The sequence below is a fragment of the Mesoplodon bidens genome (assembly GCF_964165515.1).
Source record: "Mesoplodon bidens genome assembly, chromosome: 9".
NCBI lineage: Eukaryota > Metazoa > Chordata > Mammalia > Artiodactyla > Ziphiidae > Mesoplodon > Mesoplodon bidens.
The window spans coordinates 105,222,818-105,248,293 of record NC_138166.1 but is presented as its reverse complement, the minus strand read 5'-3'; the positions used below and the strand labels follow the sequence as shown (position 1 = coordinate 105,248,293).

The 25,476-nt window shown below is 43.9% G+C and overlaps 1 protein-coding gene across 1 annotated transcript in view; it reads right to left on the bottom strand.

Moving 5' to 3' along the window:
- Window positions 1-19,258, bottom strand: part of RNF32 (ring finger protein 32) — a 35,676-nt gene extending 16,418 nt beyond the window's left edge. The window contains exons 1-7 of the mRNA XM_081244722.1: window positions 19,125-19,258; window positions 17,452-17,543; window positions 16,633-16,915; window positions 8,974-9,116; window positions 6,076-6,108; window positions 5,378-5,502; window positions 5,125-5,233 (exon numbers count right to left, since the gene is read on the bottom strand). Coding sequence (XP_081100848.1) covers window positions 5,125-5,233; window positions 5,378-5,502; window positions 6,076-6,108; window positions 8,974-9,116; window positions 16,633-16,915; window positions 17,452-17,466 — 708 coding nt within the window. The 5' untranslated portion in view covers window positions 17,467-17,543; window positions 19,125-19,258. The remainder of the gene's footprint in view (window positions 1-5,124; window positions 5,234-5,377; window positions 5,503-6,075; window positions 6,109-8,973; window positions 9,117-16,632; window positions 16,916-17,451; window positions 17,544-19,124) is intronic.
- Between the last annotated feature and the right edge of the window lie 6,218 nt (window positions 19,259-25,476).

The following is a 25,476-nucleotide window of genomic DNA, read 5'->3' as shown; positions in this document are numbered from 1 at the left end:
TAATTGCCACATATGTGATTATGCCTCCCATTCTGTGTATCTGCATTCTGCTTTATCTAATTTGTTTTAACCCTGGTGAGACTTTACCTTGTAGTTGTTCCTGTTTTTGTTTTTGTTTTTTTTGGGAAGAGCTTTTTTTTTCTTTTTTAACAGCTTTATTGGAGTGTAATTGCTTTACAATGTTGTGTTAGTTTCTGCTGTATAACAAAGTGAATCAGCTATACATATACATATATCCCCATATCCCCTCTCTCTTGCCTCTCCCTCCCACCCTCCCTATCCCACCCCTCTAGGTGGTCACAAAGCACCGAGCTGATCTCCCTGTGCTATGTGGCTGCTTCCCACTAACTATCTATTTTACATTTGGTAGTGTATATATGTCAATGCCACTCTCTCACTTTGTCCCAGCTTACCCTTCCCCCTCCCTGTGTCCTCAAATTCATTCTCTACATCTGCGTCTTTATTCCTGTCCTGCCCCTAGGTTCATCAGAACCATTTTTTCTTTTTTTTTAGATTCCATATATATGTGTTAGCACACGGTATTTGTTTTTCTCTTTCTGGCTTACTTCACTCTGTATGACAGACTCTAGGTCCATCCACCTCACTGTTAATGTTTTTTAAACTCTGATGAGCTATTTATCTTATAGTTTCTCTTTTCCAAAATACCAGCTATTGGCTTCATTTACCAGTTTTACTTTTTTCCTAATAAATTACTTATTTTTATACTTTCTACTTCCTACATTTAAAGATTTGAATGGTTGGTTCATTATTCTTTCATCTTTCTTGTTCAATAATGAATGTACTTGACACTACTGTCCTCTAAGTACAGCTTTAGCTATGTACCACAGAATAGCAGTGTCTTGAACACCAGAATAGTGTATGTTAGATTCTAGATTCCCAAATACACTTTAAAATTCATTTATTTTATTATGATTTTCTGTTTTATTTCTTTTGTTTGTGCATTCCTCATTTATTCTTGAGCATGTCTTTGTGTAGAACATTTTTGTTTCATTTGGTTCAAATCTCCCATAAGCAGCTACTAGCAGATTTTTTCAGTGTAATTCAAGAATCTGTTGTTTAATACAGAAATTTATCTCAATCGTTGTTTGTTGCAACTGTTATCCTATCATCTTATGTTTTCTACTCATTATCCTTTCTTGTTGCCTTTTCCTGACTTGTACGAAATCTTTTTTTTTTTTTTTTGGCCATGCCACGTGGCATTCGGGATTTTATCTCCCCAACCAGGGATCGAACCCGTGCCCCCTGCAGTGGAAACGTGAAGCCCTAACCACTGGACCGCAAGGGAAGTCCCTGTAGGAAATCTTTTTATATCACCACATATATATCCACTTTGGTCTTCATAATTGCTGTGAAGAAATCATTGTATGCATGCTTCCTTGGTGGCAGGCTCTTGGGTTGTTTATGGTTCTTCCTCTTTTATAATCATTGCTATAGTTAACATACTCATGAATGTATCTTAGAAAACATTATGAGCAGATCTGGGGGGTAAATTTCTAGAGAAGGGGTCAAAGGGAACTGTTAGCCAGCAGGATGGTACATTCTTAGTTCTACCAATGGCTTATAAGACTGTCTAATTTCCCCCTCCTTCTTATCAGCTCTAGATAATTATCATCAAAATTTTCAATTCTTGCCAATCTAATAGGTGAAATAGATTTTTATTTTTGCTTTAGTTTAGTTTTCTCTAATTATGAGTAAGGTTGAGCATCTTTTTATATAGTAATCACGTATCTGTAGTCCTATAAACCGCTTGTCACATATTAAGGAAATTTGCTTCTAGTCCTTTGAATTGCAAATATGTTTTCCTGATTTGTCATTGGTCTTTCAATTTTTTCTTCCTATACATACGTTTTGAAGTTTTATGTAGTTACCAATCCGTTCCTTTATGGTTTGTGTGTGTGTGTGTTTATCATTTCACAGGTCCTACCAGAGAGGTCCTTCTCACTCCCAGATGAGGAATTTATTTTATAATGCCTTCTTCTAAAATTACTATGTTTAAGTTTTCATGTTTAACTCTTTGTTCTGTATGGAACATATTCTGGTGCAAGGAGTGAATTCCATTTTTGTTTATACCCTCTCCTCCTCCCCTCCACCCCGCCCCCCCCCTTCCTTCTCATGTCTGACTCAAGCCCAACTCCTTGGGATTTAGAAACTGTGCATCCTAGTTCTACATTTCATATAGAGTTTATCTTTACATTTTAATTGTTAACATTTCACTGCATTTGTATTCTCTCTTCAGATGTACATGTGTATATGGGAGTGTGTGATCTATTTAAGGGTTAGATGCAGACATCACAATACTTCACCCCTAAATCCTTCAGCATGTGACTCCTGAGAACCAGGACACTGTACCTGACAGTGACACTGCAATGAACACACAACTTACACATGACTACTGTATAATATGTGGTCTATGTTCATATCCCCACATATCCCAATTGTAGTACTGGTTTTACGTTTAGTTTTGATCCAGGATCCAATCAAAGACCTCTCATTACATTTAAATATTATATCTCTCAGACATCTTTGTTCTAGAACATTCCTCTTCTTTTCTTTATAACATTTTACAATTGAAGTCAGCTGTTTTGCAGAATATTCCTCACTTTGGATTTACCTGGTTACATGTGTCCTCATGACTGGGTTCAGGTGAAGCAGCTTTGGTATGAAGGTGCAAAGGCTGTGTTCGGTCCCAGTGCTCCCCGTGCATGTTAGGGACCCATGGGTCACTCTGTGCAGCGAGTGGTGGTCACTGGGCTGCGAAGATGTCTACCAGACCTTTCCAGTGTACCGACTTCTCATTCTCTTTATAAATTCTCACTGATGTGTGGGATGATTCTTTGAGATTGTGTGAAAATCCAGTTCCTCGACAGTTGTTCACCCAATAGCTTATAGCAATTTACTGACATAGTTCTCAAACTATCATTTGTGTGCATCCATACAGTCTGGATATATCTATAGAATCCTGGGTAAAATGAAATTCAGTGACCTAGTTCAATCATCTTTCAAATTCCATTAAAGCACATTGGCATTTTAAAGTTGTGGATTAACGCTTCCTAGATCATGCCTATAGCTCAGCATGTGAGTTCCATCAAGTTGGAAAAGGTAGGAAAAATCATCAAATTGCAAGAGTCATTTCCTAAATGATCAGAAGTGCAACAGAACAGGACCCCATCCCTTGTCCCAGACGTCCTCCGCGCCCCGTCCTGCTGGAAGGGGTGTGAATGACTAGGAGAAAACAAGGTAGAATCCCAGATTCTCGATCACAGCCTCTCACCCCACTGCTTCTGCCCCTGACTTCAAAGGCCAGAGCGGCTGCAGAAACTGCCCACCCTGCCAGAGGGGCGCCTCCTAGAGCCCGGACAGGGGACAGCACCGTGGGCATCTCCAGCTGACCGGCACCACAGAAGCAAATCTCTCCACCCACTGTTCAACCTCCGTCATCGAGATCCACAGTATTTTTTATTTTTATTTTTTGGTACGCGGGCCTCTCACTGCCGCGGCCTCTCTCGTTGCCGAGCACAGACTCCGGACGCGCAGGCTCAGCGGCCATGGCTCACGGGCCCAGCCGCTCAGCGGCACGTGGGATCCTCCCGGACCGGGGCACGAACCCGCGCCCCCCGCATCGGCAGGCGGACTCTCAACCACTGCGCCACCAGGGAAGCCCGAGATCCACAGTATTTTAAGGGCATTTGCTCACATGCTGCCTTTAATGGTCTCCTACTCCTGAGGGCAAATCAAGTATAGTTTCTTGATAAGTCTGAGGCACAGACATCACATAAGCCATGATTCTGATTTTCTTTTGCACATACTGATAGCCACCTTGCTTGGAACAGTTACCTAAGCGATCAGGAAGGATATTAGAAAAAATATCTATTATCTCACTGCTTTAGAGTCGAGCCTAAGTCCTCTTACTTTTAGGATTCCCGTGCAGTCCTGGGACACTGTGAAGAAGCCCCTCACACCTCCCACCTCGGCACACAGAAGGTGGGCGAAGTTGCAAGACGCCAGAGAAGGAGACGCACAGACAGCAGCCTGGCGGCCTGAGGTCAGGCCGGGGGTCGGACGACAGCACGGGGTTGATGTGTTGATGGCAGCCGCACGGGGCCAAGGTCCTTACGCTTCACACGCCCACGGAAGTCATACAGCGGAAGAAAGGGGATCCCGCACACGGTGAAGGGTAATTTTCTATCACTCATTGTTCCACATGGGAGTGCAGCCCAAAAAATAGGTGCGTTTAGAAGAGATCGAAATAAATGTGTGAGTGATGCTTCCACAAATAACTAACAGGGAAGGGTGACTGTGAGTTGAATCTTAGTGATTTGAGGGTCACATCATCAGAACACCATACTCTCATACAGTGCTATCCTAAAGAAATGTGGCCTAGCACTAAATCTAGAACAGCATAAGGATCAACTTGAATAATATGTTAACATCTGTAATAAGTACAAATTTTCCAGCGCCTACTGCGTGCTACGGCTCTCAGGGCTGGAGCAGCTCTGCAGGGAGGGGTTACTGCCTTCACATCACAGGCGCGGGCTCTGAGGCACAGCTGCAGCTGTTGGCCTGAAGCCGCAGAGCTGGGGAGGGTAGACCAGGGGCTGTGGCCCGGGTAGCCGCTCCTTCCTCGGGGCCTGGCCTTTTTGTATGAGGCACGTAACAAAGTTGTCAAGCCGAAAAGTGCAGATAAAAATGGTTAAAAGAAAGGGTAGAAACTGAAGTTATTTATTTCTAAAACGTTTTTGGTGACCCCAGGAGGTCCTCAATAAAATGGTAGCACTGCGGGCCTTTCTTTTTTTTTTTTTTTTTAAGTTCCTTTCCATTTCTCAGGGGATGTTTATTTAAACAACTGTCATAAAATGGCCAAACAGAAATTGCTTTGAATTTAACCTTATTCCAATTTTATGAATTTATGATTTGACTAGAAGAGGAAATCTGAAAGTATGGACCGCCTGGGTTAGAAAGCCAGTTTAAGGTGCCCGCATCTCAACCATTTGTAAAAAGCCCCAAACTGAAGTAAAGCTCAGGGTTTCATGGCCTCGCTGGCCTCCATGACCCATGAGTCACTGGCAGGGACCCGGCCTGGAGTGTCGAGGGTCTCACACCCACCTTTGCTTCAGAGAACTTTCTCCTCAGCTTGGCGTCCGTGGGCGGCACCGTCCTCCTCAGCTCCCAGTACCACTTCCTGACCACGTGTCCCCTCCAGAAGGCCTGGATCCTGGAGCACAGAACCCCGTCAGCCCCGCCGTGCCAGCCCCGGGACGCGGCCAGCCCACAGGGAAGACCCCCCAGCAGCTTCCAAAGGCCTCCAAGCACCCTCTCAGATGGGCAGGCATGTTCCTGTGGCTCGGGGACCCCTTACCTGGTCGCACACTTTATTCTGAAGAGTCGGGCGCCGTCATGAATCACTCTGGTTTGATACTGGTTCTTTCTACAGAGAGGACAGGTTTTTTTATTTGCGAACTTTTCAAAAGCCTGAAGGCATGCCTGAAGAAAAACATTTCACTTAAAATTTTACGAGTAATTACTTATACACAACAATTTTACTTCTAATGTAATTATAGTGTTCTTTTCTCTCATAATTATGAGACTAGTCCAATTGGAGACTTAGTCCAATTCAGATTATGAAGGGAAGAAGTTTCATCAGATGTTAACACCTTCCTCCTGAAACTTGTTCCAAAAATGGTATTTTACAAGAATATACATGCAGATACATCAAAAACTGGGAACACCTCGCGTGAAGGCGGATGGTCCCTGCATAGGGGCGACTGCGCAGTGAACTCAGAGGATGGGAGCTGCCACCCACTCTGACGTGCCTTACCAGCCACACTCTCTCATACAGACATCTGTGGCTCTTTTGCCACAGAGAATTCACCATTTTCAAAACAGGATGAATTGTACTCTAGCCTAAAGTCATATTTCTAAGCATAAATGGTGATTATGGATAAAACAAATGGTTCCTCTGAGGAGCCTTTAAGTGAGAGAGACAAGGCTCCACCCCTCTGAGCTACAAGGATGCTGCGAGCACTTCAGGATATAGGACCGAGGCGGGTTACTCACCCCGTGGGACACATGGGAACACGAAAGCAGCACCTGTTCACGAGAAGACAGAGATGTTTGAAGTTTAAATTAGTTTAAAAGAGAAGCAGCATAAATGCATTAATTAAAAGAAAAATTCTGACTATTTAAAAAGTAGGCTGTGTTGTTTCTTTGACAAATTTACAAAGCAGATTAACAACTTTGATATTTACAATATTTAGCGTTTAACATAGCACAGGTATATAATCTCAACAAGAAAAATTAACAACAATCTGAAACATCAAACGAACACATGAAGTTTGCTGTAGAATGAGTGTATATTTAAAACGGAAACAATTACAAAAGAGAAGTATTTCTGGGCAGATCCAAAGAGAGAGTGCATGCTGGTGAGGACCCAGGCTTGGGGGCGGGGAGCAGAGAAGGGAAAACAAATATCTTTCCTTAGGACTTTGTTCAACTCAATTGCACTCTTAAATTTAATTAGCAATACACCCTAGAGACATATGAATCACTTTTTCTTTTTTAAATGCAGGGGAAGTGTGGTCTCCAGAAAATTCCACCTTCCTGTGACCCAAATTCTCCACCAAGTGATAACATTCTGGGCTGTGACAAAGGAGCTTGGACTGAACGAAGAAAAAGGTAGCTGGCTCTTCTGGAAGGAAAGGCCAGGGAGGGGTGAGACCAGGACAGCTGGCATGAAGCGACTCAGGCGCCCGCGGCCTCTCTCCAAATGTGTGGGACGGAGAGAGGCGGCAGAGGCATTTCACCAGCAGTGCAGGCTTCCACTTTCCCAGGGCCACGTGATCCTGGTGAAACTTTCCAGTTTCAAAGTGACCCCCCCCCCGTGCCTTCCTTCGGTCTACACTTTTCTTCTTTAATGGGAAGAATGGAAGAAATATCAGAACAAATAGAACTTAGAAAGTACTAAAACCTTTCCTTGAAACTTACTGCGTGCCACCAATAACCCTAAATTGGAAAAACTCAGTAATGAGGGTCCTTTTTAATTATCACCCTTGAATCTAACAGCAACCTTTCGTGTATTCAATTGCTCATTCTCGGTAGAATCATCTTTCAGAGTGTTTTATCTATCAACAGACATTTGATGATCTATATTGAATAATATTTTACTCTGTCTATTTAAAATATACTTTTAGGGCTTCCCTGGTGGCGCAGTGGTTGAGAGTCTGCCTGCCGATGCAGGGGACACGGGTTCGTGCCCCGGTCCGGGAGGATCCCACATGCCATGGAGCGGCTGGGCCTGTGAGCCATGGCCGCTGAGCCTGCACGTCTGGAGCCTGTGCTCTGCGACGGGAGGGGCCACAACAGTGAGAGGCCCGCGTACCAAAAAAAAAAAAAAAAAAAAAAAAAAAAATATATATATATATATATATATATATACTTTTAATGTCCATAAATATTTGTTATTGGCAAACACTCTCTGAGATAACAAAAATAAACGATTCAGCGGTGGTGAATACACTAAAAATGTCCCAGAAGTTCAGATTAGATTCTAGCTGTCCCAAGCACACTTCCTGAGCTGGCCTACTGTGGATCACGTGAATTGTTTATGTCCTCATCTGTTAAAGGGGTATAATGCCTACCTCAGAGACACATGAGATTAACTGAAGCCTTCTCAAATCATTAAATGCCAGGAAAATGCCAACTATTTATAACTAAGGAAAAAGCTAAACATGAGAACAGTAACTAGAAATGCAAAATAAACACGTGTCTATACCTATAACCAAAAATACTATAGTGAGAAATTTATAAAAAACAAAATGGAAGAAATGGTGGGCATGTTGCATCCTGATTCCCCCTTAAGATATTCAACTTCAAACTTTCATTCTTCATACCACAGTCAGGCTAGATATTTATAGCATAATTAAGAAAGAGGTTGCTGGGGCCAGAAAGATTCCTTGTGGCTTTATTAGCTCTTTTGCTACTAAAATGCTAAATCATCCTAGAGGTATTTCTGTGCTTTAAGGGCTAATATCTTTCTGAAATATCCAACTTTCATATATGTAAGATTAGGTTCTGATAGAGAACTGGAACATAATAAGTATGTTTAAAATAACGTGTGAGTTCAAATTAGTAAAGAACAAAATTTTATGACTGTGAACTAACTCATTAACAGTGAAACTTATTAAAGCAAATTAAGTTTGAGGGTTTGCGTGCCAGTATAGTAAGTAAAGCTGGGGTTCCTAGGCTGTGAATTTTAAGCCTGCCTTTAACTATATTTGCTGTATTTTTTACAGCAAAGTTCCAAGTGCCTCTGTGTAGAAAGCACAATGCTATGCATGTGAGAAATCACTACACGGTGGCCATTAGCTCAAAAAAAAAAAAATCTAAGAATAGCAGAGTCCCTAACTTTCAGGAGATTAAAATTTAATTAGGCAGACAAAGTATGTATAGAAAAAACCCCTATGACATAGATTGATTGTATATTATGCATATTATCATCAATCTTACTATGGTAAACTTTCATGAATAAAGATTGTTAAAAGATTTTACTTAAAGATCCTTCCACAGATTCTTTGGAGATATTCAAGCTTGGTTTTTCTTTTATGGTTTCAAGTCACAAAACAACTTAAAAGTTCCCCATCCTTCTGCCCTCGGTGCTCTCCCAGCAGCGTCCCCACTCACCCCCAGCTGCTGACAGCCAGTGGAATGGGAACATTCCTTTTGTACAAACTTTGTACTTGAGAACTAACAGTATTCAGTAAATAAGACTGTTTAATGAGGGTGTTTAGCTCTTTCTCACACACATACTTTAATTAATGGAAACAAAATGTAAGTCTTTGAGGGTCACATAGGAGGAAAAGGCTGGAAAATGAAGCATGGACTCCCTTAGCCCTAGTTCAGAGACCAGTCACTAGAGAATGCCCCACGGGCCTGCTTATGTAAGCTCACGCTAAACACCTGCGGGCGAAGTTCGAATTCTTCTTTGCATATTGGGCACGGCTGCATGGACTCCCCTTGCAGGATGGATCTTTGCTTCACTTTTTCCCATTCATCTGATGACAGTGGCAATGGGGGAGGTTCAAAGAGGCCCAACTTCTGTGCTGAAGTTTAAACAATATGAAATATGAGTTAAATCTCTTTCAGAATATGGTAACTCATGCATAATTTTAATGACATTATTTTGCAAATATTAAAGCAAAACATTTCCATTGCATACTTTATTCCACCATATTTAGAATGCTGCTTTTTTACGGGTACACAGAAGTCAAGGAGAATACTATCTTACATTTATGCTTTAGACTTTTATTTACAAAGCATTCCCCATATCTATTTCATTTTCATAATGATTCTATAAGGTAGGCCGGACTGATATCACTTTTACAAATGTTTTCACAGGTATTGGCCAAAGGTCTTCCCCATCTCTCAGCTAACTTCTCTCTTGGCCTTTGGCATTGCCTCCTTCCAATTTAGCTTGTTTCTGCCGTCAGTGACCTTTGTAAAGTGAGCATCAATCCAGTTCTTCCCTTGCTAAAAGATTCCTATGACATGCAATCACTGTCAGGGTAGTCCCTTCCTTCAGCGGTGTTTGAGAACCTACCGCGTGCCTACCCTGGAGCAGGCCTGGTATGCGGAAATACCATTCCGGTGGAAACACTCACTCTGAAGAAGGAAGTTCCACAGCTCGGCAGGATGGCAGTACTCCCTCCACCCCCACCCCAGGCCATCGAGTGGACACGGAGTCAACCTACAGGGCCGTCTTCAGGGACAGAGAGTGAAGGGTTACATCTACCAAACAAGCACAGGAGGCTGCAACAGGAACGCTCAGAGTACCAAAAAGAGCCCTTGAAAATGGAAACCTTTCAGCATTTAACGGAAATGTGAAAGTCAACCAAAAGCCTGGGAGAGGAAGTTAAGATAATCTCAAAGTAGAAAAATATAGGAGGAGACAGAAAATAGGAAAACTGAAGGATCAGTCTGACATCTGAAAGACAGGAATTCCAGAAAGAAAACAAAGAAAACGGAGAGTAAATAAAGAGTCCAAATGTCTCCCGGCAGAGGACATGCATTTCTAGCTTGAGAGGACACAGCAAGGCCCAGAAGGAAGGACTCACACCAAGTCCTTTCACTGTGAAACTGCAGAGGCAGAAAAAGATCCCAAAGGACCAGGAATCAGAATCATATCAGACATATCTATAGCAACACAGACACCAGAAGGCAATTCTTTCAAAATTTTGAGATAAAGATTCCCATATCAAAATCTCTTATTAGCCACAATCCAATGTCAGAGCAGAATAAAAGTATCTTTTGTCTGCAAGCCTGTATGTGGCCTCTCATGCACTCTTTCTTAGGAAGCTCCTGGGGGATAACTTCACTGCAGGGCACGAGTCAACTAAGGGAAAGAAGACCTAACACAAAAGAGCCAAAGGTCCTCAATCCATAGGATGACGCTGAGAAGAGATCTGGTGTTAACAGCTCTGCACCAGCCCCACAGAGCAACTGGTCCAGATGGGAGCAGGCTGATGGAAGGTTCTAGAAGAAATGTCTCCATGAAGATAAAATGAAAGATCACCTATTGTATTTTATTTTTACTATTTTAAAAAAATTTTTATTTATTTTTTGGCCACGTTGGGTCTTCATTGCTGCGCACGGGCTTTCTCTAGTTGCGGCGAGCGGGGACTACTCTTCGTTGCAGTGCATGAGCTTCTCATTGCGGTGGCTTCTCTTGTTGCAGAGCATGGCCTCTAGGTGCTCGGGCTTCAGTAGTTGTGGCATGCGGGCTCAGTAGTTGTGGCTCGCGGGCTCTAGAGCACAGGCTCTGTAGTTGTGGCGCACGGGCTTAGTTGCTCTGCAGCATGTGGGATCTTCCCGGGCCAGGGCTCAAACCCATGTCCCCTGCACTGGCAGGTGGATTCTTTTTTCTTTTTTCTTTTGTTTTTCGGTACGCGGGCCTCTCACTGTTGTGGCCTCTCCCGTCGTGGAGCACAGGCTCGGACGCACAGGCTCAGCGGCCATGGCTCGCAGGCCTAGCCACTCCGCGGCATGTGGGATCTTCCCGGACCAGGGCACGAACCCGTGTCCCCCACATCGGCAGGTGGACTCTCAACCACTGCGCCACCAGAGAAGCCCCATGGCAGGTGGATTCTTAACCACTGTGCCACCAGGGAGGTCCCTACCTACTGTATTTTAATGTATTGAGAATATATTTTTGGAAGAGATTTTTGGGACAAATTTTGGGTCTTTTCCTATCCAGTTATTAAGACATATTACAAAATTATATAAATTAAAACAGTGAGATAATGACATAGAAACAGAAGCCCCAAATCACACACTATCTCTCCCTCTCTCCCATAAACACAGAAAAGTTGGTATATGCATAAGGTGGTGCCACAGCCAGCTAAGGATGGTTTATGGTTTGAGGGAAGAATCTAACCTAAATTGTTATACCAACTGATGTTCCCCAAACCATTTGCAAAATATACTGTGATGAGTTCTAAATGTGAAAGGCAAAACTTCAAAGGTAGTAAAGAAGATGTTGGGACATCTTTGTGATCTCAGAATGGGTAAGAATTTAAATCCCCCAAATCATAAACGATAAAGAGAAAAACTGATAGACTTAACAGTAATCAGAATGAAGATTTTATTCAAATATAAAATCTGACATAAAATTAAAAGATATTGACAGGCCCAGAGAAGATATTGTCTGTGGCTAAAACAACATGGGATTAATGTGAAGAGAACACAAAGCACTCCAGCAAATCAGCAAGAAAAGGCAGCAAACCCAACTGCAATACTATGTTTGGATAATAATTAAGAGCATGTGTGGGGACCTTCAAGATGGCGGAGGAGTGAGACGTAGAGATAGCCTTCCTCTCCACAAATACATCAGAAATACATCTACATACGGAACAACGCCTACAGAACACCTACTGAACGCTGGCAGAAGAACTCAGACTTCCCAAAAGGCAAGAAAGTCCCCACGTACCTGGGTAGGGCAAAAGAAAAAGGAATAAACAGAGACAAAAGGATAGGGACGGGACCTGCACCAGTGGGAGGGAGCCGTGGAGGAGGAAAGGTCTCCACACACTAGGAGCCGCTTCGCGGGCGGAGACTGCGGGTGGCGGAGAAAGGAGCTTCGGAGCCGCGGAGGAGAGCGCAGCCACAGGGGTGCGGAGGGCAAAGCAGAGAGATTCCCGCACGGAGGATGGGTGCCGACGGGCACTCACCAGCCCGAGAGGCTTGTCTGCTCACCCGCTGGGGTGGGCGGGGCTGGGAGCTGAGGCTCGGCTTCGGTCGGAGCGCAGGGAGAGGACTGGGGTTGGCGGCGTGAACACAGCCTGAAGGGGGCTAGTGCGCCACGGCTGGCCGGGAGGGAGTCCGGGAAAAGTCTGGAGCTGCCGAAGAGGCAAGAGACTTTTCCTTCCCTCTTTGTTTCCTGGTGCGCGAGGAGAGGGGATTCAGAGCGCCGCTGAAAGGAGCTCCAGAGATGGGCGCGAGCCGCGGCTATCAGCGCGGACCCTAGACACGGGCATGAGACGCTAAGGCTGCTGCTGCCGCCACCAAGAAGCCTGTGTGAGAGCACAAGTCATTCTCCACACCTCCCCTCCCGGGAGCCTGTGCAGCCCGCCACCGCCAGGGTCCCGGGATCCAGGGACAACTTCCCCAGGGGAACACACGTCGCATCTCAGGCTGGTGCAACGTCACGCCAGCCTCTGTCACCGCAGGCTCGCCCCGCACTCCGTACCCCTCCCTCCCCCGGCGTGAGTGAGCCAGAGCCCCCGATGCAGCGGCTCCTTTAACCCCGTCCTGTCTGAGCGAAGGACAGTCGCCCTCCAGCGACCTACACGCAGAGGCGGGGCCAAATCCAAAGCTGAACCCCAGGAGCTGTGCGAACAAAGAAGACAAAGGGAAATCTCGCCCAGCAGACTCAGGAGCAGCTGATTAAATCTCCACAGTCAACTTGATGTACCTGCATCTGTGGAATAACTGAATAGACAACGAATCATCCCAAAACTGAGGTGGTGGACTTTGGGAGCAACTGTAGACTTGGGGTTTGCTTTCTGCATCCAATTTGTTTATGGTTTTATGTTTATCTTAGTTTAGTATTTAGAGTTTATTATCATTGGTGGATTTGTTTATTGATTTGGTTGCTCTCTTCCTCCTTTTTAAAAAATATATAGACATATATATATATTTTTCCTTTTCTCTTTTTGTGAGTGTGTATGTGAATGCTTCTTTGTGTGATTTTGTCTGTATACCTTTGCTTTTACCAGTTGTCCTAGGGTTCTGTCTGTCTGTTTTTTCTTTTTCTTTTGGTTTGGTTTTTGTTTGTTTGTTTTAGTATAGTTTATAGTGCTTGTTATCATTGGTGGATTTGTTTTTTGGTTTGGCTGCTCTCTTCTTTTTTTTTCTTTTTTAAATTACTTTGTAATTTTTTTATTTTTAAGAATTATTTTTTATTTTGATAACTTTCTTTTTTTTTTTTTCTCCCTTTTCTTCTGAGCCATGTGGCTAACAGGGTCTTGGTGCTCTGGCCAGGTGTCAGGCCTGAGCCTCTGAGGTGGGAGAGCTGAGTTCAGGACATTGGTCCACCAGAGACCTCCCAGCTTCACGTAATATCAAATGGTGAAAATCTCCCAGAGATCTCCATCTCAACGCTAAGACCTAGCTCCACTCAATGACCAGCAAGCTATAGTGATGGACACCCTATGTCAAACAACTAGCAAGACAGGAACACAGCCCCACCCATTAGCAGAGAGGCTGCCTAAAATCATAAGAAGTTCACAGACACCCCAAAACACACCACCGGACACAGTCCTGCCCACCAGAAAGACAAGATCCAGCCTCATCCACTAGAACACAGGCACCAGTCCCCTCCACCAGGAAGCCTACACAAGCCACTGAACCAACCTTACCCACTGGGGACAGACACCAAAAACAACAGGAACTATGAACCTGCAGCCTGCAAAAAGGAGACCCCAAACACAGTAAGTTAAACAAAATGAGAAGACAGAGAGACACACAGCAGATGAAGGAACAAGGTAAAAACCCACCAGACCAAACAAATGAAGAGGAAGTAGGCAGTCTACCTGAAAAAGAATTCAGAATAATGATAGTAAAGATGATCCAAAATCTTGGAAACAGAATGGAGAAAATACAAGAAACGTTTAACAAGGACCTAGAAGAAAAAAGAGCAAACAAACAATGATGAACACCACAGTAAATGAAATTAAAAATTCTCTAGAAGGAATCAATAGCAGAATAACTGATGCAGAAGAACGGACAAGTGATGTGGAACATAAAATAGTGGAAACAACTACTGCAGAGCAGAATAAAGAAAAAATGAAAAGAATTGAGGACAATCTTAGAGACCTCTGGGACAACATTAAACGCACCAACATTCGAATTATGGGGGTCCCAGAAGAAGAAGAGAGAAAGGGACTGAGAAAATATTTGAAGAGATTATAGTTGAAAACTTCCCTAATATGGCAAAGAAAATAGTTAATCAAGTCCAGGAAGCACAGAGAGTCCTGTACAGGATAAATCTAAGGAGAAACATGCCAAGACACATATTAATCAAACGATCAAAAATTAAATACAAAGAAAAAATATTAAGAGCAGCAAGGGAAAAATAACATACAAGGGAATCCCCATAAGGTTAACAGCTGATCTTTCAGCAGAAACTCTGCAAGCCAGAAGGGAATGGCAGGAAATATTTAAAGTGATGAAAGGGTCTTTTGTGTTTTCATACAAATTGTGAACTTTTTTGTTCTAGTCTGTGAAAAATGCCATTGGTAATTTGATAGGGATTGCATTGAATCTGTAGATTGCTTTGGGTAGTAGAGTCATTTTCACAATGTTGATGCTTCCAATCTAAGAACATGGTATATCTCTCCATCTATTTGTATCATCTTTAATTTCTTTCATCAATGTCTTATAATTTTCTGCATACAGGTCTTTTGTTTCCTTAGGTAGGTTTACTCCTAGGTATTTTATTATTTTTATTGCAATGGTAAATGGTAGAGTTTCCATAATTTCACTCTCAGATTTTTCATCCTTAGTGTATAGGAATGCAAGGGATTTCTGTGCATTAATTTTGTACCCTGCTACTTTGCCAAATTCATTGATTAGCTCTAGTAGTTTTCTGGTAGCATCTTTAGGATTCTCTATGTATAGTATCACGTCATCTGCAAACAGTGACTGCTTTACTTCTTCTTTTCCGATTTGGACTCGTTTTATTTCTTTTTCTTCTCTGATTGCTGTGGCTAAGACTTCCAAAACTATGTTGAATAATAGTAGTGAGAGTGGGCAGATGTTATGTATATTTCACCACAACAAAAATTTTAAACCCCCAAGCCCCTCTCCTCATCCAACCCCTCCTGTTTCTTCCCTGCTCTCCGCTCTCCTCCATCCCGGCTTACCAGGCTCCGCCACTCTGTTCTTATTTCAGCTCCTCAAATGCCCCAGGTCTCTTGCCTCAGAGCCCTGCCTCTGTCTTTTCCTCCGTCAAGAACATTCTTCCTCTGTTCTTCACAGGGATAAACCCTTTTTATCCTTTGAATCTATGGCAGAAGCTAGCTGATGTTCACCAGTCTATTCCCCTCCTCCTGGGCACACAGCTGGACCTTACTTCCCAGCCTCCCTTGCAAAAAATAAAAATAAGAAATAAAAATCAAAACCTTTTCTATTCCTAATTTTGCAGTTTAAAATAATCTCGGACTTGTAAGCGGTTGTAAAACCGTGTAAAGAATCCTCACGTGCCTTGCACTCGACCTCCCTAGATGTTCACATTTTACACGACCTGAGTGCAATGGTCCAATCTAGCAATTTATGTTGGTCCAACGTGCTCGATTAATCTATACTCCCCGCAGGATGCCGTTCTTGTCTCACTGACGTCGTTTTGTTCTGACCCTGATCACTCACAGGGCTCAGTTGGCCTGTCCCCTTGGCCTCCCAGGATCTGGGACAGCACCTCAGTCTTTATTTGCTTCTCTTGACGCTTTTGCAGAGCGCTGGCCAGGAACTGTGTAGAATGTCCTTCCACCTGGGTCATCTAGGTTTTCTCAGAGTTACACTCGGAGATGCATCTTTGGCGAGAATGCCCTAGGAGGGATCTGTGTCCTTCTGAGAGCCTGGCGTTGGACTTTGTCACTTGGTAAAGGTGCTGTCACTTCTCCTGCGGTGAGTTGGTCCCTGGGGCAATGCCATGAGGCTGTGCCCCCACCTGTGTCTCAACGCGACTCCCCTGCTAGTTCCAGCATCCTCAGATGGGTGATTTTCTATTTCTAGTTCTGGTCTACTATACTTATAGTTGTTATTCTACTGTAAGAAAGAGCCTTTCCCATTACTAATTTATTTCTTCAATTACTTATTTATGTCACTGTAGATTAATAGATATCTACTTTATTCTGTTTTTACTTATTCTTACCCTACTTATCATGACTATCTTTATTTTCTTGCTTCAATTGGCCCCATTATCGCCTTTAAACTTCAGTACAGACGTATCTTTCTGTAAGATTATAAGTTAAAATAATTTCTATACCAGAGAAAATGGTACTATTAATCTCAACTAGATTCTTTAGCTCTAATAAGTCAAAATACGAATGAAGATTAGCTTACCTAAAGTTAATGGTGGTGGTTTTGGATCAAGAACGTATTCCTTTTCTGGATCTTCAACTTTAGAGCGTTGTGTGGTTTTTTTAAGTCCAGTATCTATTACTGCTTTTGTATTTCTTTTTAGAGACTTGGATCTGTTCTCTGTCCAAGAATGTACATTTGTACATTTGTCCTTTGTCTTAGAATGATCTGCTATTGAAAGATTTCGAAGTTGAAGATCATGTAAAATGTGATCTTGTAAAGCCACTGCAGTGACTGCTAAGTTATCCTGTTTAGACGAATGACCCTAGAAAGTGGGGGAAAAAGCCTTACATGAAGAACATTATCTAATGTACCATTTACAAGAAAGCTTATGCTTTAACACTCAACCTTGATGGCATACCAGACCAAATCCAGTAGTAAAGAATGCTTCACCCATCGTTACCCAAGTCAGGGGAGCAAAGCCCAGTCTCACCATTTATGTTAATGACATAGTAACATCTTTTCACTTAATTTCTAAGGCCTTAATCATAATATGAATATATGCATTCTGACGTATATAAGCTGTGCGTGACTGAGCACATTCTGTTTCACTATAATTAGACTCCAGGCAAAGCTTACTTCTGTTATACTAAAGAGAATCTTGCATTTAAGTGTATGCTTTTTTTAGTGAAAACTTATACAAAATACAATTTCCATGCAGCTAAGAGATGCTTACACCAAGTACTACAGCTGACAGTTCCTCACTGAAGCAAGGTTTGCAAACTATTTTTTATACTGTCAGCTGAATTAAAATATATTCATGAGTAAAACAATGTGTATGTTTTAAAAAGGATTGTGTACCTTGTTTTTTAACATGCTGACTCAGGAGAAGTGGTTGCTTGGCTATATCAAATTATATCATCATTTCATATCCCAGTCCTTTGATTCTTCTACTGTAAAAAAGCCAACAGAAAGCCAACGTTAGAGTGTACCTAAAATCTTTGACGAAGTTTACGGGGAAGAGAAATAATGGAGAGTCTAACTGATGATGAATGCGCACCAGCACAGCACTAAGCTCTGTGCTGTGATCCCAGAGGAACTCAAGCCGGTCATCTGCTGGAGTAATTAGGGAGTACTGCTGAGGGCCTGATTGTAAGACAAGAGACGAATTAATCCCAAATATGTATCTCAGGACCAACACCTACATTCAGTTAGTCCCGCAGAATGAGCTTCCTAAGGGGTGAGTGCAGAATGAGGAAAGCAAGCACAGTGGAAAGGAGTCTGCGAGATCCCCAAGACCCCTTAGCAGTGAGGTGACAGCTTCTACGGCAACCCCGTTCCCCTTCAATGCTGGCATCAAGAGGAGAATGAAGGAGTTTCCATCTAATACTTCATCACAACAGTCTAGGCTGAAGAAACGGTAGGAGGTACTTAAAATGCTGGAAGATCACCTTCTACTTTCAAAATGCCTACAACCTGGCAGAATATAGTTTGCGTCATCCTAACAGTTCTTTAATAATCATAGCTAGCTATCTGCAGTCGACGATTTTATCTCAAGTGTCTACACTGTAAGCCACTGGGCTGAACATCAAGAGCTTTGAAAAACTGTGCCCCTTGTAAGTCCTACAGTGTCGTTAAATTTCAGCATTAGAAACTATTTTCAACTATTTAGTCCAACTTCATTTTAAAAGGAGAAAACATATCCAGAGATTACCGACTCCTCCAAAATTATATAATTAGTCTGTGGCAGCAGTAGGGTTAGAAACTTAATCCTCACCCAGTATTAAGAGCTAAAATTAATACGAATATTTTTTCTTCGTAAATTCCATTGTTAACAATTAGTTAAAAGAGGTAGGGCTTGGTGAAAAGATACCACTGTGGTGGCAAAGTCATTAGTTACCGATTTGTCTAAGTGACTTTAAGCTAATTTATAAACATGCTAGTTAAAAACACAGGAACACCAGAGAAAGTTTTTAAAAGACAATTGGCCACACTGTGTTGCCAAGTTTTATAACTTAGGAATTCCTTGTTTTACATTTTTGATGAGATTCCACCCAGGTTGGCCAGAAGCACAGAAACAGTTGTAAAATGACAGTCCTCCTGTCCCTGGGTATCCGTGGGACTGGTTCCAGGACCCGCTGGTTTTCACCAAAACCCCAGGATGCTCAAGTCCCAGAGTCAGGCTCCACCCGACCCCCGTCCTCCGCCAGGGAGAGTGTAGCACTGCGGTACATATTTACTGAAGAAAATCCGGGTATGGCCTGCAGGTGGGCCCCGCAGTTCACACCCTCGTTCAAGGGTCAACTGTATGTGTTAACCGTGGACCCCCTTTCAGTAACGGGCTGGTTGAGGTTCTCAGTGACCGTTCTAGGTCCTCCCAAGGGATGGCCACGGAGTAGGCGGGCTGCCCTGGGGACCCGAGGACCTTTGGGGCTGCACAAGACAGTCCCGGCTACTCCCGCCTCCAGGGCGCCTCCTCCCTTGCCCTCCCCAACCCATCCCACCCCTCCTCCCTACTCCACCCGGGGCCGCACCTGCAGCGGAACCGACCCCGCCCTCTGCACACACACCGCGGCCGACGCCCTCCACCTCTGCGGCTCGCCGTTGCCTAGCAACCGCCGCCGCTCCGGTCACACGCCAGCGCGCATGCTCAACGGCCCAGTCCTGCCCCACTCTGAGCACCACTTTCCGGAAGCCCGCTGCGGCTCTGCCACACTGCGCATACTCGCAGGTCCGCCCTTCGTGCAGCCACACTGCGCATGCTCACCGGCTCTGCCCTGAACACAGTACAGAAGCCTCTATCGCTTGGGCGGTGCTTTTACACCGCGCATGCTCATCTGCTGCGCGCCGCACAGGGCCGCGCCGCGCATGCTCGCCGCCGCGCGCGCTCGCGCAACTGTCGCGGGCGGAGTGTGGGATGCGGGGCGCGGACGCACGTGGGGCGCGGACGCACGTGGGGCGCGTCCTCGAGTTCCCCGGCTCCGTGGATTCCTTCGCTTAGCGCTCGTCGGAGCTCCGGCGTCCGGAGCGGGCCCTGCTGCGGGTCTTGGAGCCCTGACTGCCCCAGGCAGCCAGGCCGCTGGCCCTGCCTCGGGTGTAGCCTGGACACGCCTGGCCCACTTGCTTTCCCTTCTTTAAGCATCACATCCTGCACTGCCCGTTGTCCAGTGTCCGAAAACCATTGTTTCATATACTTGATTTTTTTAGTTGACGGAGGTAAGCTTAAATCCAGTCCCTAACGCTTCATCGTGGCCCAACGCAGAGGCCAATAGAAGTTTGTTGAGACAGTGACTCAGCAGTGCTATTTAAACTTTTATTGAAATGAAGTTCAGCTGAAAGTACAGAGAAAAAATACAAAATGCAAATAGTCCTTTTTTTTTTTCACTTCTCTGAAAGTGAGGTCTAAAGAAGTTACCAAGTTGATTGGAAATAAGTCATTGATTGTTAAAGCCCTAAAAGTTAAAGTTTTTGATGTACATTGGAGTAAATGATACACTGATGAAACAAGATAACCTGAAGCTTTATTGAAGATAATTTGTTTCCTAATGGAATTAAATTTTCTAAGATGGCCACTCCTGTTTGGAAGTTTGTTGAAACAGACTAAAAACAAGGTAAATTTTTTTGATAAAGCCAAATTAAATTCATAATGAAGTTCATAATCTTTCACATAATATTTCAAACTTTTCCGACAAATATCGTAATCTTGATTTACTTTCCAGTTGGTGATGGGTCTAGGAGATAAGGGTCACTAGTCCTGAGGACCTTTTGTTTTGTGACTCAGAGCACAGAGGAAAGAGGGAAAGCTTTGGATTCAGATAGGTAGATCTTACTTTTGGGTTCTGTGCATAAAGGGGACATTTCTTACTTCTCCCCTCAGTATCCATGAGCCCTTCTCCACCAATTGTCCTGGGGATGCTTCAGTCCTGGGATGGAACATATGCCCAGCTTCAGCTCATCAGAAAATCTCAGTGCCCTGGCCATAGTGACTTACAGTAAGTCCCTTACAAATGAACGAGATCCATTCTGAGAGCATGTTCATAAGTCCAGTTCGTAAGTCCAACAAAGTTAGCCTAGGTACTCAACTAACACAATCGGCTATATAGTACTGTAATAGGTTTATAATACTTTTCACATAAAGAATACATAAAAAACAAAAAATGAAAATGTTTTCAATCTTACAGTACAATACCTTGAAAAGTACAGTAGTACAGAACAACAGGTGACACACAGGGGCTGGCCTCAAGTGAACAGGCAAGAAGAGTTACTGACTGGAGGAGGGAGAGGAGGTGGGAGACGGTAGAGCTGAAGGGTCGTCAGCAATAGGAGACGGAGGGCGAGCTGCAATTCCACACACGCCTGACGTTGATGGCACAGGTTCTGGTTCCTTGCTGGATTTAATTCTATCTACCCACTTGAAAAAATGATCGAGTAATGTGTGGGTAGTAGCTCTGTTTTTCTCATCACAGGTGACGCAGTAGCACTGGACTGCATTCTGAAGGGCTGCTGCAGCCTTCGTGTGCCGTTCTACATGTGGGTCCCGTCCCTCAAACACTAACAGTGCCTCCTCAGATAAAGAAAATCCCCTTGCCACTTCCTGCGTCGTGAATCTCTTCTTAGCAGCACCAGCTACATCACCGCTGCTTTCATGCTTGCTTCCGGACCTCCTGGGCTAGAAATAAAGGTACTGTACTACTCTACTCTATACAGTACTGTACAGTGAAGTACACAAAAGCACAACCCCTTGTAGAGGATGCACGCATGTGACAATGTCCGCCAGACATGTGAACTACCTTACGTGCTTGGACGTGTGAACGCACGTTCGCATCTCTGAAAGTTCGAAACTTGAAGGTTCGTATGTAGAGGACTTACTGTAATTGGAATGAGCATAAGACCTAGTGGGGCTAATCAGATGGACTCAGTATATTTGTGGCAGCTACTGGAAAATTCCTTTAATTCTTCCTACTGAATGTAGGAACAAGAAAGGACGTGAAACTGCAGCTGTGCTGGCTATCTTGTCATCACAAGGTGAGAGCCTGAAGCTGTTGGGGGCCATCGTGAACCTCCGAAGGAGGATTATACAGGAAGTGGCGGAGATTTGGACAGAGTCCAAGCCCTGGTGAGGTAGTTTAAGCCCTGAAGGTAGCCCAGCTCTGAGTCTTTCCACTTACCTGAGTGAATAAATTCCCTTTATGCTTCAGCCAGTTGAAGTCTGGTTTTCTGTTACTTGTAATGGGAAGAATTCAAATGACAAATAGGTATATTATTACCACCTTAAGGCTCTGGTGAGCTTAAGACGGCATACGTATGTGAACTGCTTAGTTCAGTGCCTGCTAATCTTTATATCCATTTTAAGGTATTTTTACTGAACTTAAACATCTAAGAAAAATTCCCATTTTAAAAATTCCTTCCCTCCATCCAAGTGTTTAAAATTTCAGGACAGTTTTACTACCTGCATGTTTTCTATCCGAAAGAAATGGGTCTTTCTTCTTAGCTACACAGAATATTTTTCTGCAGGCATTTGCTTAAAAACTTAGTCTTGCAATTATTACTTTGTAATTCTTGACAGAAAGCATAGCTGACATGATTGTTACTTGAAGAAGGTGTTGTGAGGACCGTGTTCCTCACCCCTCCTCCAGACAGAGTGTCCTGTCCATCATCGGAATGTGACATTCTTGGATGGGAAGGGTTCAATAACTTGTATAACCCACCTTTCTCACTCCCAAAAGCATGCTGTCAGTGATTTGTAATTATGCTTCTAGCGTTTTTGTTTGTTTGTTTCAAGATGGGCTTAAGAAATTGCCATACGTAGCGTGTGTTTGCATCCTCTGAAAACCCCGAGTACATTTTCCAAAGTACTGTCCAGTGCCCTTTATGTGAGCACTCATGTTACCTGAAAACTGGGTTCACCTCTTGGCGGGTGTTGAGCCAAAAGACACAAACAAGCCAAAGAGCGGGAGAAGAAAGGACTTATTACAGTAAGTCTCCTGCATACGAATGAGTTCCATTCCAAGAGCGTGTTCGTAAGTCCAATTTGTTTGTAAGTCCAACGAAGTTAGCCTAGGTACCCAACGTTTACAGATAATGCCAGACACGTGAACTAACTTACATGATTGGACATGTGAACGCACGTCTGCATCTTTGAAAGTTCGCAACTTTAAGTTTCATATGTAGGGGACTTCCTGTACTTGCAGCAAGTAAGGAGAACGCTGGGGATCTTTTCCAAAGTGGTGTCTCCCCAAACAGCAAAGTTGGGGAAGTTTTAAGCTAAGGGTACTTGCAGATTCATGAAGAGGCTTGAGCAGAGGAGAATTCAGCACTGAATTGGGGCGAAGGTTGACAGAGTCCAAGCTTTAGTTTATCAAAGTCATGCTCTTTGAGCGTCAATGTCATCATCCCATCCTGTACCTGGTGGGGGCCTTAATTTCTGCAGAACTCAATGACTGTATCAGATTGTTATGTACACCCCTTGAGGAGGAACTTGGACTCTGTTTTATGGCTGAACTATTGTTTCTTGACTGCTTTTCCTTTGGCCCTCACTTCCCTTAAGATCAGTAATTATTGAGACCTGTTCAAAGGCAAGCATTGTGGCCAGGCTTAGATCACAAAATGGCTCAGGCCCAAAGTGGCTTCTCTTATGTCTAGAAAGCCATGCCTGTTCCCTTTCTCTGGGGTCCCCCTACCCTATCTGCTTACACTTGCATGATTAATATATTTTAGAATTTCAAAAACATGAATTGGATGTTCTGGGAATGGTCTGAAGAGAAAGGAACTGAGAGGAAATTAGATGCACATGGAGAGGACAAGCTGGGTCTGGCTGCTTTGCTTAGTTGCACAGAGGACACAGGTGTGCCTGGAATGAGCACGCTGTGTTCTGTTGTCCACAGTGCTGAAGAAAGAAGCCTCCTGTGTGGTGCTATAGTTTAGAGATCCAGGCATAAACATTGTGACAAGGAGGGTGATGGTGCCCACACATCTCAAAGGAGGGGCAGCCAAAGACAGGAAGGGCTGGCTATTTGGGAAACATTTATATGAGGGGGAAATCTTATACTATATTTGGTCTGTGGAGGAGCAATGCAGGTGTTACTGAGTCCAAGCTCATACTGCGCACCGCACAGCAGACCAATAAATCCAGAGACAAGGCCTTGGGGCAAGGAATGGTGACTTTATTCAGAAAGCCAGCAGACTGAGAAGATGGTGGACTAGTGTCCCAAGAACCATGGTACCCAAGTGAGCATTCAGGCTTCTTTTTTGCTAAAAGAGGAGGGGTTGTTGTAGACTTCTTGGTGCCAGAATCCTTTGTTGGCAGTGTTCCTTTAAACCTCCAGCAGGAGACTTGTTAGTTTCCGTCCTGACACTTTTTACCTCTACATAAATGGAAAGTGTTACACCTGTAAAGGTCAAGCCTGGGGGGCAGAGCACTGAGAAAGGGCTCTTACGTACAATGTGTATTTCAGGCTCCAGGCAACCTTCTGTTACAAAAGGTGCAGCGCCAGCACGACCCAGCACAGGCCACTGAGCACAAAGTTTAGATTCAATGTGGAGCCAGGTGTGTTCTTCTTTGCCACACAGGGAAAGTGTCCAAAACGTAGAACTGGCAGTTGGAGTTTGTCTCCTGGTTGAGGAGGAGTTTTTCCCACCATGACACCAGAGACAAATTCTTGGATGCTAGCGGTGGGAAAGTATGGATTCTTAATACATTTGGTCCACACAGATTGAGTTTGCCCGTCGGCCAAGACTCTGAGCTCTGTGCTGACGGACTGTAGGCGGGTCAGAGTGGTTCCTCCTAGTTTAACCTCCTCTCCCTCCTCCTCACAGATTCAAGACGTTAATGCTCGCACGTCTCTTCTTTGTTACCTGCAGAATATTCTCCTACCTGGTGCATAGTTTACTCCTGCCTGTATTGACGCAGTCCTTGGCACTGAATATATTATAAGCGCATAATACAGAGCATTTCTGTACAGCTTCCCGTTATTAACATCTTGCATTTGTATGCTGTATTTGTCCCAATCAACCAACCAGTGTTGATACATTCTGATTAACTAAAGTATATAGTTTAAGAATTCACTTCTCTTTTTGTATAGTCGTAAATGTTTTGACAATTGCATAACATCATGTGTCCACGATTACAGTATCATTCACAGAATTTCACTGCCCTAAAAATCTCTCCCTTCCTTCCCCCAGAACCTCTGGCAACCACTGATCTTTGTACTGTCTATAGTTTTGCCTTTTCCAGAATTTCACAGAGTTGGAATCATACAGTATGTAGCCTTTTCAGATTGGCTTCTTTCACTAGCAATATGCATGTAAGTTTCCTTCATGTCTTTTTATAGCTTGATAGCTCATCTCTTTTTTTTTTTTTTTTTTTTTTGCGGTACGCAGGCCTCTCACTGCTATGGCCTCTCCTGTTGCGGAGCACAGGCTCCGGACACGCAGACTCAGCGGCCATGGCTCACGGGCCCAGCCGCTCCGCAGCATGTGGGATCTTCCCGGACCGGGGCACGAACCCATGTCCCCTGCATCGGCAGGCAGACTCTCAACCACTGCGCCACCAGGGAAGCCCTGGAATATCTTTTTATTGCTGAGTAATATTCCATTGTTTGGATGTACCAAGTTTGTTTACCACTCACCTACTGAAGGACACCGTGGTAGCTTCCAGGTTTTGGCGATTGTGAATAAAGCTGTTGTAAACATTTGTGTGCAAGTTTTTGTGTAGACCTAAGTTTTCAACTCATTTGGATTGCTGGATTATGTGAAGGCTATGTTTAGCTTTGTAAGAAACGGCCAAATCGTCTTCCAAAGTGGACCTTCTGAGTCCCCACCAGCTCCACGTCCTCATCAGTACTTGATAGTGTAAGTTATTTTAACTTTAGCCATTTTAATAGGTGT